The sequence below is a fragment of the Neofelis nebulosa genome, chromosome 18, assembly GCF_028018385.1.
Source record: "Neofelis nebulosa isolate mNeoNeb1 chromosome 18, mNeoNeb1.pri, whole genome shotgun sequence".
Classification (NCBI taxonomy): domain Eukaryota; kingdom Metazoa; phylum Chordata; class Mammalia; order Carnivora; family Felidae; genus Neofelis; species Neofelis nebulosa.
The window spans coordinates 41520627-41535835 of record NC_080799.1 but is presented as its reverse complement, the minus strand read 5'-3'; the positions used below and the strand labels follow the sequence as shown (position 1 = coordinate 41535835).

Sequence of the window (15209 nt, the reverse complement as noted above, 5' to 3'; positions counted from 1 at the left end):
CTGCACACATAAATGCAGTATAGTACAGCCTCATTTTCCATTTGTTAGTAGTCTGTGGTGACATTATACTGATTTCACATGCATGTTAGCTGGGACATAGGACGAATGACCTTGCATTCAGAAGGACTCCGGCTTGGTCCCAACTCCACTATTAACTTTCTAAATGACGTTGGACATATCACTTAAATCTCTCACTCTTCATTCCTTCATGGTCAATTGGACCCTGCTTGGAAGTGACTTAGCCTGGTGTGCCCAGGTGTGTTAGACTTCAGTCTGGTGCTTTGTCTGTATCACCCTCCCAGGGAGAACTCAAGGACCTTCTGTGCTTTTTGAGGTTTTGAAGCACTCAAGGGGTGCTTTTGAGGTTCTGTTGAGTCTGTTTGTAGAGAGGGACACATCTGGAAGCTAGTAGCACTTCTAGGTTCTCCAAAAGGGGGATCCAGCAGAATGCACCCTGTTGAGCCACTCTCTGCCTCCACCCCCAAATGCTGTTCACAGTCCTCATCCACGAGAGAAGCTGAAGCCACATGTGACAACTGTTGCACCTGAGTGAAAGGGAATATGATGACTCTACTTAAGTCACAGGACACATGCTTTCAAGATTGTTCCAAAGTTAGAATCATTTTCACTTGATAGTACCTAGGGGTGACCCATGGTCATGTCAGCATTTCCTCTGTTAACACCAGCCCTTGTGGGATGTCTGAAGCCTGGGCTTTATTCTTACAAAATGTGGTCCTACCCATTTCAGAATTCAGTCAGGGCTTCTGATCCCACCCCAGATGCCTCTCATGGGAAAGAGTCTTCTTCCTCTCATCCCTGAGATCTGGTGTCTCATATGAGGTGAGGAGACACTCAGAACAGGGCAAGTCTTAATTTGTTTCATTTGTAGTAGGGAGTCTCTTTACCAGGACTTTGGCAGCATCAACAGTAGACTCCTGGCCCGTACTCTGAGCTCTTTTCAGTGCTTCAGGTGTCCTTCCTGGTGTCTGCTTTGAATGCTTGCTCTCTTGTATTTGGACATGCTACAGATGAGCACACCCCTGTCCTCAGTAAAAAGAAAGCCTGCCAGAGCAATCTTGGACTTCTGAGCGATGTCAGTTGTTGGGGTTACTAAGAGGCCGGTACTCTTGGACTAATTAGTAGTTGTATTGCATTCTGGTTGCTTATTGTCCAGATGTGCAAAAAATGGGTGTTTAATAAATCTGATGCAAGAATTTTGTGTCTCTAGAGTCTCTACTTTTCCAGGATTCTTTGTCTGAAACTGCTCTTTATCAAGAGGTTAATAGTCATCCAGTCAGTGAACTTTGGGATTGAATTCACCCAGTGATTAAAGTGAAAAGGATGAAGGTTGTGTGTAAGATTTCCTGAGCAGTGGCAGCGCCAGGGTTCAGAGGAGACCTCAGGCCATGTATTGTATAAACTCAGAAGCTGTTGACCTAGACAACCTGGTTTCCTCAGAGTTTTGGGGAGGCCCCACTTGCATTCTAGCCTCCCTGAGGTCTGGGAGCAAAGCAGAGCCAGTTAAGTGGCTGTTGACCTGAGGCAGATGGCACTTCTCTGCCTGTCCATTTCCTGAGTGGCCTGCAAAACTGGTGCTTGGTGAGGGGCTGGATTTCAAACAGTATTAAGGAAAACAAATTCTCTACACCACATCCAGGAACAGGGCTTCTTCCCCCTGTTGAGAGTTTCCTGGTGTCCTCATGAGGTTTGAAAAGCTCACTGGGAGTGTCTCCACGCAGACCAGATGGTAAACAGTTCTGAGTCCGTTCTCAGTTCCTTTTGTAACACTTGTTAGGAAGTGGTTTCACGGTCATTATCTTATTTGATCCTCCAAATAGTCTTGTGGTATGGGACACTGGGCAGGTATTCATTCCTGCAGGTGAAAAATGTAGAGCTAGATCTGGAGGCTCTGAAGAGATTTATGCCTTCCTGCGCCCGGTTTCTGCCCTCCATAGTAGCTCTGCGGTTCTTTGTTCCCAGATCACATATAGGGTTTGTAAGTAGGATGTTAGAATTTACTCTATTTACGTAGCACGTATCCAGAAAAGAATTTTTTCCTCCCCGAAAAGAACTTTTGGGTAAACAACCAGTTGATGTATGTCTCCTGAGGCCTGATGGGACTATGTGGAGCCATTAAGAATTGACTTGGCCTGGGGAGCCTGGGTGGCTCAGTCGGTTAAGCGTCCCACTCTTGATTTCGGCTCTGGTCATTGATCTTACAGTTTGTAGGATCGAGCCTCTCATAGGGCTCCACACTGACAACACGGAGCCTGCTTGGGATTCTCTCTCCCTCGCTCTTTGCCCCTCCCCCTCTCCCTCTCTCAAAAAAAAAAAAAAAAAGAAAAAAAAAGAATTAACTTGGCCTGATTATGGTGTTGTTTTAAAAAATTTTTAAATGTTTATTTACTTTTGAGAGAGACAGAGCGTGAGCAGGATGGGCGGGGGGAGGGGGGGCAGGAATGGCAGGGGCAGGCAGAGAGAGGGAAACACAGAATCCGAAGCAGGCTCCAGGTTCTGAGCTGTTAGCACAGAGCCCAGCATGGGGCTCAAACTCACGAACCATGAGATCATAGCCTCAATTGAAGTCTGAGGCTTAACTGACTGAGCCACCCAGGCGCCCCTGATTATGGTATTGTTAAATGGAAACAGGTATTCTCCAGGTGCCTGGGTGACTAGGGTGCCTGGGTGGCTCATTTGGTTAAGTGTCTGACTTCAGCTCAGATCATGATCTCCTAGCTCATGGGTTCGAGCCCCGCATTGGGCTCTGTACCAACAGCTCAGAGCCTGGAGCCTGCTTCAGATTCTATGTCTCCCTCTCTCTCTCTCTGCCCCTCCCCCACTTATTCTCTCTCTCTCTCTCTCTCTCTCTCCCCCCCCTCCCTCCTTCAAAAATAAATAAACATTAAAAAGAAAAATTAAAAAAAAAAACAGGTATTCTCTCAAAGGTGAAAAGCCTTTAGGGCATATAAAGAAGGAACAGATTTTATAATCCAGGAAAGAGAGTCTGGGATTCTTGTATTCTGTGTTTATCTAGAATCATTTATGGGGCACACAATGTACATGGTTTCTGTAAGAGGTAATACATTATTTTTGAACTGTGACCCTCCTAAATGTCAAAATATGTAAGTGGGTGAGGTGGGATCATAGACGAAGATGTATATAATTGAAAGGTATTTATTGAAACCAAAGAGTGGAAGACACACACACACACACACACACACACACACACACACACACAGAAAACCATGGGCTGCAGAAAAGAAGCTGCACCAATGACCAGAGGTAGACCTTTGGACAAAAGAAACTAGAGTCCTCTTCCAATGCTGGCTAAGAAAAGTAACCAGAGTCCAATGTAGTGCCTGCCCTTAGAGGCACATGGGTGAGGAGCAGCCTCCCTGGGCAAGGGGAGGATGGATGTGGAAATGGGCCTGTTTGGAGGGGTTGGAGTGGGGCAGGGAGCCAGTGCCCAGCTCTGATGTGGAGACAGCAGCTGAGGGAAGGGACTACAGGGGAGACCTGTAGGGAGGGGAGCAGCAGAGAAAACATAACACAGCCAGATAAACGCAGAAGCTAATCTCACTGGGCCCTAAGGGGTGAGAATGGTCTTGGCCAGCCTGAGGCATGGGAAATACAAACAAATCCTTAGTTAGAAAATCCAGACCCTAAGAGAGAGAGGAAGGGAAAGAAGGAGGGCAATCTGAAGAAAGATAAAACTAAATTTCATACCAGTTAGAGGCATAATACCCAATTAAAAATTTTTTTCCTAATTAAAATTTTTATTGTATTTGGTATTTTATCTATTTAATTTTTTAAAGTAATCTCTAAACCCAACATGGAGCTGAAACTCAGAGCCCTAAAGTCAGGAGTTGCATCCTGTTCCAACTGAGCCAGCCAGGTGCCCCTGGTATTTAAAAAAAGTTTTTTTAATGTTTATTTTTATTTTTGAGAGAGAGAGACAGAATGAGAGTGGGTTGGGGCAGAGAGAGAGGGAGGCACAGAATCTGAAGCAGGCTCCAGGCTCTGAGCTATCAGCCCAGAGCCTGACGCGAGGCTGGAACTCACGAGCTGTGAGATCATGACTTGAGCTGAAGTCGGACGCCCAACTGACTGAGCCACCCAGGCACTCCATGCCCCTGGTATTTTAGAATTTAACCAATATTTTCTTGTCCCACACCCATTTAAGTTAGCTTTCTCAGTAGGCATTCTGTTTCTGCATCTATAACAGTTGTAGTTCAGGTTGGAGACTCCCCAGGGTGGGTTCTAAGTGATTTGGAACGTGGCATTGGACTCTGAGAAACTGAGCCTACGGGAGTCTTGATGATCTGTCTTGTAGGAAGCTTCTGGTTTACCTGGGGAAACAAGATGACAGCACTTGTGAAAGCCAAAGAATAATCTCTTATTAATGTGATGCTAGTTCTATACAGGAGTAAACTGAGCTGGGAACAGCCTTCTGGTAAGCAGGCAGGGACTCCTGGTGCCCAACCACAGCTGTTTAGTGGGGAGGGGTGGGAACTGTGGCAGAGCCATACAGGTGTCTGAGCAGCCGCTTTCCTTTTCCCTGTGGCTGTTTCCTTCTCTGTGCATGGGAATAACAACACTAGCTCATGTTGTGGGCATCTGTAGCTGGTAGCTGGTCACTGTCAATTCCAGAGTCAGTTGGGGGAATTGTTCAAATTCCAGGGAGCTGGTTGCAGTGCGTTTTCTTCCCCCTTCCCCCACCTTGCTCTTTAGTGCTGGCTGAGCTCAGCAGTCTGCTCCCTTCTTCCTTGGCTTTCCATGGCAAAGAAGAATCAAAATGAAAAAGAATTGTTATAGGTTAGGTCTTTTTTGTGCCTTTTTGAATCACCAAATGGGGAATGAGTGATAATGTAGTCTGTCTGGTATCATTGCACTGAACTTACTGACTTCCTGAGGTTTGCAGGATGTGTGTCCATGGAGGAGGATTTAACATCTTTGAACACATGAGTTCTTTCAAAAGCCCTAGTGCCTTGAGCCTGCAAATTACCAGGAGCAAAGGCTTTGAACTGAGTGTTCTGGAACTCCTGGGCAGGTCCACAGGAACGATCTTTGCTGGAAGGAACATTGTTGCTGCTTCTATCAGACCTGATATGGGAGTGAAAACCTTTATCAGTCAGGTGAATAGGTAGTACAGGAGTTACGGAGGTATGGAGGTAGATTTTATAAACAGAGGGTCACAGTTTTCTGGAATTAAAACACAGAGGGCAGGTGGACCTTTCTGAAATTTGTAAGAGCAAAGTAATGGCCCAGGTGACTTCCTGTGGACTCGTGTAGTGCAGGATCTTACCTTAGCTGGTTTGCTTGGTCCATTTCCTCTCTCTTTCTCTCTCTCTGTCTGTCTCTGTCTCTCTCTCTCCTTCCCTCTCCCTTCTCCTCTTCCTCTCTCCCCTGCCTTTCTTCCCCCTTTTCAAGAGAATTTGGCCACTTTATATAAAAGAAGTAGCCAGTTTGCCAAAAAGTCAAATAACAAGTTCTATACTCTTTTGTTTTTATTGATTGATTGATAGCTTGATTGGAACTGGTACGTTGAGCTATATTTTTTTCTTTTTTCTTTAATATAATTTATTGTGTGTTTTATACTCTTAAATAGCTTTCCTGTTACTGTCAGTATACTTCAGTACTTTTTCTCTTTTTACTTACATACTTTTGTGCATGGTTGTAGTCAGCGTTTTGAGTCCTTTATTTAAAACAAGTTTATGTAGACTTTTCCATAGTGGTTGCAGCCTATCAACTTGTCCCAGCTGTGCCAGGATTCTATTGTTTGCTGTTGTTTGAGCAGTCCAACCCTGTATTATTAGGCTGTGTGACTTTTTTCTAACGTCATATTATGGCTACTTATCATTTTTGTACAGATTACTGTTAATCTTTTGGGATATTTTCTGTTGTTGTTTTTCCTGGTGGAGTGAGGCAGCTTCTCGATAATGAGAGGTTGAAGTCTAGGAAGGTTCTACATTTATGATTTGACCTCTGATTTTCTAGGGATTCCAGGGGCTCTTGCAAAGAAAAAAGGATTCAGGCATAGAGGGCCAGTCAGACCAAATTTGGACACGTAGCTTTTCAGAAGTGAATTCTTTTTCTGATATTGCAAGGTGGCTTCTGAATGCTGTACTACCCAGCCACCCCCTTGAGGAACAGTGACCAGGCCACATGATGGACACAGGCCGCCCTACCTGGACCCTGCTCGTATGGGTTGAATGTGCTAATTGAGCCTTTCTCAGAGCATTCTTCCCATCTGTGCAGATGGTGCTTTGAGTCCACATTAAGGACTCCGTATTCTTCCTTTTTAAAAATATATTTATTTATTTTTGAGAGAGCACAAGCAGGGGAGGGGCAGAGAGGGAGACACAGAATCCGAAGCAGGCTCCAAGCTGTCAGCACAGAGCCTGACGCGGGGCTTGAACTCACAAACCATGAGATCATGACCTGAGCCACAGTTGGATGCTTAACTGACTGAGCCACCCAGGCGCCCCATCTGTATTCTTCCTTCTGAGTGAAGTAGGCCAGTACCTATCTTTCCTTCAAAAACCAAATTGTTAAATCATGTTTTGAGTTTAGAAAACTATTGAAGTAGTCAACAGCAGAGTACTTTTTGTTGTCCACAGGTGCCACGTTGTTGGCAGGATGCATGAGATCATTGCCTGCCTGCTTTCTTTCCTTCGGATTTTTTTAAAGTTTTTATTTATGTAAGTAATCTGTACACCCAGCATGGGGCTTGAACTTACGATCCCGAGATGAAGAGTCGCATGCTCTTCCGCCTGAGCCAGCCAGGCACCCCCCCTTCCCCCACCTTTGGATTTTTAATTTAACAAGTGTTTGTTGAGATCTTGTTATTTCCCGGGCTCTGGAGCTCCAGCAATGAAACAGACACCTGTGGCCCTGCCCCTGGGGCCAGAGTTGGACCTCCCTTGAGTTGAGAGGAGGGGATTAGGGGATCTAGGGCAGGACTGAGATTGAAGAAGGTGGGAGGAAGGTGTGCCTGAAGACTGGCACAAAGTGCTGATGAGGAGGCATCTGTGGCAGCCTGCTTTCCCTTCCCCTTTTATATTTGTAAGAGAAGCAAAAGGTCCTGTTGGTCGAGCAAGACTACACCCTCCCAGAGTGTGCAGTTATTATCAAACAAAACAATTAATGATCAGATTGAATAACATACATAATGACTGTTGTGCAGCATGATAATTAGGTGCAGAAAGTTTACCTAAGTTACTGCCGCTGGTAAACTTAGGGCAGCCCGATTGCACACTTGTTCTTGCGTTTGCCTACTTTCAGTTTCACCTGCAGGCAGCATGGGAGGTGCAGTCCTCAGGTACCTGGGGTACCTTCAGCATGGCCATGTGGGCCTGCCACCTGTCTAGAGGCTCTGGGACCTTTTACTCTCCCCTCTTCCCTCTACTGGGTGGCCCATCCAGCACCTTCTCTTAGCAGCCTGAGGGCCGACTGGCCTGAGATAAATCTTGGCTCTGAGGGTCCTCATGGGCATAGAGCCCAGATGTTCTTTCTTAAGTCTGTAAAAGGAGGTCAGCATGGACAAGCTGGTGTGAGGCTTATTCTGCAGCCGACAAAGTCTGCCTTGGCCCCTTGGTAAAAGGACACAGGATGCATAGCTGGGCACCCTTATGCCATCTCTATGGTCTGTCCCATTTTACTTTGTTTACATTGTTCCTTGATCCAGAGGCCCTTCCTCTCCTCCACCCTAAATCCTGTATGGTGTTGAGGGACCTGGGTAAGCACCCCCCCCTTCTCCAGGAAGCCTTTCTGAATAGCCTTCTCTCCATGTGATGACCACCTACTTTCACATCCTGGACTTAACGTTAATGAACCATAGCGTTCATCAGCATTATTAGAGATGAAAGTATATGTGATTTGGGAGTCAAGAGAAGGTCCCATTTTCTATATATTCTGTTTTTCTTTTTCCAGCTTTATTGAGGTATAGTTGACAAGTAAAATTATAATATATTTCGTGGTGCCTGGGTGGCTCAGTTGGTTAAGCATCCGACTTCGGCTCAGGTCATGATCTTGTGGTTTGTGGGTTCAAGCCCTGTGTCAGGCTCTGTGCTGACAGCTTCAGAGCCTGGAGCCTGCTTTGGATTTGTGTCCCCCTCTCTCTCTGCCTCTCCCCTGCTGGCATTCTGTCTCTCTTCCTCGCTCTCCCAAAAATAAATAAGCATTAAAAAATTTTTTTGTTGAGGGTGACTGGATGGCTCTGTCAGTTAAACATCCATCTTTGGTCAGGTCATAATTTCACGGTTTGTGAGTTTGAGCCCAGCATCCTGCTCTGTGCTGACAGCTCAGAGCCTGGAGCCTGCTTCAGATTCTGTCTCCCTCTCTCTGCCCTTCCCCAGATCACGCTCTCTTTCTCTCTCTCAAAATTAAATAAACATGAAAAATTTTATTTAAAAAATTAAATTATAATATATTTAAAGTATACAATGTGATTTATAATTATGGATTCTCATAATTGAATGAACATCTATCACCTCAAATATTTTTCTGTGACAACACTTAAAAGCTACATTTCTTAGCAAATTTCAGTTATGCAGTAAAGTATTATTAACTCTAGTCACCATGCTGTTCACAGATCCTCAGGTCTTATTCGTCTTACAACTGAAAATTTGTACCCTTTTACCAACATCTCCCTATTGCTCCCACCCTTATCCCCTGGCAACTACCATTCTACCCTCTGTTTTTATGACTTAAGCCTCTTTTTTTAGATTCCACATACAAGCCTGTTTCCGATTCTGTGTCTCCCTCTCTCTCTGCCCCTCCCCCGTTCATGCTCTGTCTCTCTCTGTCCCAAAAATAAATAAAAAATGTTAAAAAAAAAAAAATTAAAAAAAAGGGGCGCCTGGGTGGCGCAGTCGGTTGAGCGTCCGACTTCAGCCAGGTCACGATCTCGCGGTCCGTGAGTTCGAGCCCCGCGTCAGGCTCTGGGCTGATGGCTCGGAGCCTGGAGCCTGTTTCCGATTGTGTCTCCCTCTCTCTCTGCCCCTCCCCCGTTCATGCTCTGTCTCTCTCTGTCCCAAAAATAAATAAAAAATGTTAAAAAAAAAAAAAAATTAGATTCCACATACAAATGATACCCTGCATGTCTTTGTCTGGCTTATTTCACTTTCTGCTATTTATTTTCTAAGCATTCTAGGACAACAGCAGTTAAGCCTCAGTCAAAATACAAAGGCAATCATATCTACTATTTAGTGAGTGCTTACCATGTGGTAGGCACTGTGCTAAAAGCCTTATCTTCCCTGTTCTCACTTAATCCTGTCAATCCCACTGTATAAATGCTAAATATAAAGGTTCAGAAAGAGCATGCTGAGCAAACCATGTATTATAATATCCCAAAAGATAAGATGTAATTACATGTCTGGAGAAAACTCAGGATACGTACTAATGTTAACAGTGAGTGTATCTGTGGAGTGAGTTAGAGTGATTTTTATTTTTATTATTATTTTTATTTTTTTTTATTTTTTATTTTTTTATTTTTATTTTCTTCTTTAAACCTTCAAAGGACCATTACTTACACTTTTTTTTTTTTAATTTTTTTTTTCAACGTTTTTTATTTATTTTTGGGACAGAGAGAGACAGAGCATGAACGGGGGAGGGGCAGAGAGAGAGGGAGACACAGAATCGGAAACAGGCTCCAGGCTCCGAGCCATCAGCCCAGAGCCTGACGCGGGGCTCGAACTCACGGACCGCGAGATCGTGACCTGGCTGAAGTCGGACGCTCAACCGACTGCGCCACCCAGGCGCCCCTACTTACACTTTTTTTGTCCCCCCTTGGCACCTATTTCTGGGTAGAGCATGTAGAAAATGCTCAGTAAATAGATACTGGTTGAGGTAGGAAAATAAAGACCTCTTCTTTCCTTGGCTTGATTGGGTAGTTCTGGTTTCGTGAGTTACACTAGTAACTGGTGAACTGTGCTGCTGTTCATCTGGAAAGTTTCCCAGATGGGCTGCTCCTTTTTGCTCCAGAGCAGAGGCCTCCAGGGGTGGAGGGTTAGCTTGTCTTGTGGGACCGTATTTCCCTGGTTTAGGAAGGTTCGGAAGGTTCAGCAGCAAAGGGAGAGCGGCTGGCTTGTCTTTCTTCCTTCAGCCCCTCAAAGTCTGGAGCAGGCTGGGGACAGTCCACTTGCTTGGTGACTCTGAATACCTGATACAGCTCGTCGAGTGCCTTTCCAGCTGCTCTTCTTAGCGTCTTCAAATGGCCTGGCTCACTGTTCCAGTTAACTGCCCTGCCCCGCAGCTCTGTGCACAAGGCCGCCCTGCCTGTGACAGCTGGGACGGGTTGCTGCCCAACTCAGAGCCGCTCCGCTCGCTGCACCACTGCTTTTGGTTTTAAGCTTTATCTATGATGTTACTTGTTATTTTGTGTTTTAGGTTAACTTCTGATTTTGATTTAATTTCAAACATACAGAAAAGCTGCAAGAATGATACAAGTAACTCTTGTGTACCTTTTATCCAAATTCACTGCCAGTGTTTTGTTTCATTTGCTTTGACTTGAGCATTCCCTCCCTCCCTCTCCCTAACAGGTATGTGCATGCACGCACACTTTCTGAACCATTTTACAGTTAACTTGCAGAAGTGTGGCCTTTAATTTTGAATACTTCAGGATATATTTCCTAAAACAAAGACATTCTCTTATATATTCACAGTACAATTATAAAAAAAAAAAAAAAAAAAGCAAGTTCAGTATCAATTTGACGCTATTACCTCATCTCCTGTCCATATTCAAATTTTGTCCATATCCGGATAATGGTCCCAGTAATGGCAGAGTTTTATTTTTAAAGAAAACACTCCTGAGGCGCGTGGGTGACTCCTCCGTTATGTTGGCTCAGAGGAGAGCAGAACCAGCAGGTGTCTGGGGGAAGTGATGCTGTGGGTGCCACATCACCAGCTCCTTGTGTCTCTACAGGACCAGAAGAGTGAGAGCAGCAAGAATCTCACTCGGCAACCATGTCAGTGGAACTGGAGACCTCAGAGGGGGTGGATGAGTCGGAGAAAAAGAGCTTTGGGGCCTCAGAAAAAGAAAACCACACCAGGTGAGTGGTGGTGGCTGGCTGTGTTGAGGTCATGTGCCCGGGGCCTTGTATGTGGGAGGCACCAGGGTGTGGGGAGTGTCGCTGCTGTTTCCCTCGGGATCCCTGATTGGGATTGCAGAGAGAAGTGGCATACAGCACCCTGGGCTACTCAGCTTTCTCCCCATTTGTTCCCGAGGAAGCAGGACAGGCACTGCTAGGAGTGCTGAGGAATAGAATTTGATGGTTTCCCTGATCCTTGTTTCTTTTGTGGTGAAAAAGGGTAATCAGGCAAAACTGGCACCTTTTCCAGTGTTTTCCACCCCTTAGGATGTGGGAGCAGCTCTGACTCCAGGGGTTTTTCTTACTGGGTAGAGACACTTCATGTATTCCCAGAGCCTGTTCTTCATTGTTCTTATCTTATCGTAGCCCTGTCATTGACAGAGTGCTTTTTTATATCTTGAAATAATTGCTAGTAAGAAATGATTCTCAGCATGTAGGTGATAGGAGCCGATCTCCTAAAGAAGCCAGCAGAGGGTGGGCCGTACGGGGCCGCGTTTTTATCTCTTTGGTGGATGGACCGTGTGGACCACACGGGCTACTGTGCGGCGCCTCCCGTCTTCAGGGTCATGGGTTCTTTGTTTCCCTCGCTGGTTGCTGCCTGTGGCACCTATCAGCACAGCTCCATCCTGTATAATTTTGTTAAGCGGTACAAGCCCAGGTACTGGCTCCAACTTCCTCAGCCTTTGTCTCCTTCTCCTCCTGCCCCTGGGCCAAGCCACATGCAGTCCTGAAGAGGCTGTGGGTCCCAGGTGGGAGGAAGGCAGCAAGGCTGCCCCGGGACATCCACAGTCAGTCCATCACAGCAGTGTGGATTCCATGAGACACGTTCCCAAAGGCTCGCTGTGCCTGCAGAAGCCAGCACACGCTGTGCTGGGATTAGAGGTGGGCTTTTTATCAGGCACTAGGTGGCCACAGAGGCAAAGCATTGTTCATTCAGGTGGTTCAGACATGGACACTGTTAGGAAGTAGGCCACAGTCCTCCACATGTCATCCAAGTCCTGGGGGCCGACTCACATCTGCCTGTTCCGTGCTCCCTAGCAAGACCCTGTATTCAGGCTGGGGTTGAGTTTCTCAGAAGCTCCTGCGTCCATCTCAGCGAGGGGACACCCTGAAACTAGGAAGGGCTAATTCACACATGCACACGTGCGTGTGCACACACCCTCCATCTCCACAGGATGGCTGACCTCTCCGAGCTCCTGAAGGAAGGGACCAAGGAAGCACATGACCGGGCAGAAAACACCCAATTTGTCAAGGACTTCTTGAAAGGCAACATCAGGAAGGAGCTGTTTAAGGTTTGTGCCCTTGGTCATGGATAGGGTCAGGTTGGGGGCCTCGGTCGTGTCAGGAACATCCCCTTGGAACAGTTCTTCAGTGGAAGCTGGGCCTTTTGCCACCTGCTCTCCATTCTTTTGACAGCAGACTGTGGTTTTCAGGTAGCTTAAATAGAATAACATAGTGATGGTGTGAAGCAGAAGTATCCACGTTCCGTGTCATTCCTTTAAGAAACATAAAAAGTTGCCTGGGTGTGTGAAATAATCCACTGTATCAAAATGGGCCTGCGGGAATTAGAGGGGGCATGCGACTGGAGCCTTCCTCTCTGGCTGCTCAGACGCAAGGGCATTGGGCTCAGGAGGGGTGTTTGCTGGTCAAGAGCTGCCAGAACTGCAGCCCTCCCCGTGGTCTCCCCTGTCACCCTCAACAGCTGGCCACTACTGCACTTTACTTCACATATTCAGCCCTGGAGGAGGAGATGGAACGCAACAAGGACCACCCAGCCTTTGCCCCCTTGTACTTCCCCACGGAGCTGCACCGGAAGGAGGCACTGACCAAGGACATGGAGTATTTCTTTGGCAAGAACTGGGAGGAGCAGGTGCAGTGCTCCCAGGCTGCCCAAAAGTACGTGGAGCGGATCCACTATGTGGGGCAGAATGAGCCGGAGTTGCTGGTGGCCCATGCATACACCCGCTACATGGGGGACCTTTCAGGGGGCCAGGTGCTGAAGAAGGTGGCCCAGCGGGCCCTGAAACTCCCCAGCACGGGAGAAGGGACCCAGTTCTATAAGTTTGAGAACGTGGACAATGCTCAACAGTTCAAGCAGTTCTACCGGGCCAGGATGAATGCCTTGGACCTGAACCTAAAGACCAAAGAGAAGATCGTGGAGGAGGCCAACAAGGCCTTTGAGTACAACATGCAGGTACTGCTGAGGTCAGGCAGAAGGGGGCCTCTGACTGGGGGGGCTGATCCGGAGCTGCCGTAACAGGCACCAGTGCTTTAGGCCCGATACAGGGCAGCCTTCCGGGGAGAAAATCGTAGGACCAAATAGGCCATAGAGGGCATGAGCCCATGATGGCTTCGCTTTGATGGACAGCTTTTGTGTTTTTGTTCCGAGGAGGGCAAGGCCCTAGCACGTAGAGGGAGGTCACTCCCTCTCACCACAGGATTCTGGTCTTGAGTGGATTTCCTCCTTTTTAGCAAGGGCTGCCCCACTTGATCAGTTCAAGGAGAGAACCAAGCAGGGTGAGAACTCAGCTGACAAGTTTTTTTTAAATGGGGCTAAGCCTGGGGAGGCGGATTCTGTCCTGGAGTCCAGGTTGGCCCTCGGCACCAGGAGGGTGGCCGAGGCGGGGAAAGGAAGCACCAGCCCCGACACAGGCCCATCAGATCAGTCCCACATCAGTGAGCCTCCGTGGGCCACTTAGGATGGGTCAGCCCTGCTGGGGCCTCAGTTCTCCCACGTTCCTCTCCGTCATTCTTGCTGAAAATACCTAGCAACTGCGAATGGGGAAGGACCAATGTTAACGTGGTATTTTGGGGCAGCGCTTTTGTTCTCTCCTCATTGTTTCTGCCCTGGTAGCTCCAGCTGTGGGCTGTGTGTCTGGTCAGTGCCCAGGGAGGAGCTCCCACAGTCAGCAGCACAGGTGTGGCCCCACCTCTGAGCTTGTGCCAGGGAGCAGCGTTGGGTCCGTGTGGCTGCCCCCGCTGCAGATTCGGGCTACTCCTTGACTGGTTTGCACTTTGGAGTCCACTGAAAGCTGTTCATCCCCTGCTCCTGCAGATTTTCGATGAACTGGACCAGGCTGGCTTCTTGTTGGCCAAAGAGACCCTGGAGGACGGGCTCCCCATGCACGATGGGAAAGGAGATGTGCGTAAATGCCCCTACTACGCTGCTAAACAAGATGGAGGTAGGTCTTGCCTGTCCAAAACTCTCCTCCAGGGTTGGCGGATCAGCATTCTCCACTGATGCCCTGTCCCCTGTTGGTGCTGCCACACAGGTGCCCTGGAGGGCAGCAGCTGCCCCTTCCGAACAGCCCTGGCTGTGCTGACTAAGCCTAGCCTCCAGTTCATTCTGGCCGCTGGCGCGGCCCTTGTTGCCGGCTTCTTGGCCTGGTACTACGTGTGAAGGACCCATCATACCACCTTGGCGCCATCCTCCCGATTGACCACTGGCCCATCCCCACCTGTGACTAAACTACCACCTCAGGTGACTTTTTTTTTTTTTAATGCTGGGTTTGAGAAAACAAGCAACCAATAAAAGCCAGACGCTAAAGCCTGTGCCTGTAGCGTCCTCTGTGTGGGCTAGATGCCGAGCTGGGTGCAGGCCCTCCATTCCTGCAGCCATTGGGCCATGGTACTGGGAGCAGCCAGTGCAGCTCAGCAGGCCAGTCTGAGTCTCTGGAACCAGCTCTGCTCCCAGGGCACCCACACCGCTTATCCTGAGGCTCCTTCCCTTCATCATTCCTTGTGCTGGCATTTAGGTGGGTATTTTTCCCCTAGTGGGAACAGAGCATCCAGCAAGCCCAGGTTGCTGTAGCTCTGTGGGAGGGAGGGGGCCTGTCCTTGGAGTGGGGGGAGCTTGCATCCTGTCTCAGAGGCCCTGGGAGCTCCATCCTGAGTAGCCAGTCCTCTTCCTGCTCAAGCAGAAACCTGAGAGGGGGTCTGTTTAGCCATGGCGCATCCCCTCCTTTGACCTGTGTAAATGCTACAGCACTCAATAAAGTGGACTCTGACAGCTGCCTCCCTCTTTCCTGGTGCCAACATTATCCTTCGCAGCCAGTCTTGCCCTTGTGCTCTCAACACTCCTGGTCACCTCACAGCCCTCTGCCCAGAGCCAAATCTATC

General features: G+C 47.8%; 1 protein-coding gene across 5 annotated transcripts in view; it reads left to right on the top strand.

Moving 5' to 3' along the window:
* HMOX2 (heme oxygenase 2) overlaps positions 1-15099 on the top strand; it is a 34564-nt gene extending 19465 nt beyond the window's left edge. For 4 of the 5 annotated variants that reach the window (XM_058711527.1, XM_058711523.1, XM_058711525.1 and 1 more), the window contains exons 2-6: positions 10925-11051; positions 12265-12382; positions 12793-13284; positions 14146-14272; positions 14363-15099. In XM_058711527.1, the coding sequence (XP_058567510.1) occupies positions 10966-11051; positions 12265-12382; positions 12793-13284; positions 14146-14272; positions 14363-14490 (951 nt within the window). In that variant the 5' untranslated portion in view covers positions 10925-10965 and the 3' untranslated portion in view covers positions 14491-15099. Of the gene's footprint in view, positions 1-6678; positions 6702-10924; positions 11052-12264; positions 12383-12792; positions 13285-14145; positions 14273-14362 lie in introns of those variants that run through there. The other variant, XM_058711526.1, reaches the window with a different exon arrangement.
* Positions 15100-15209: the final 110 nt, after the last annotated feature.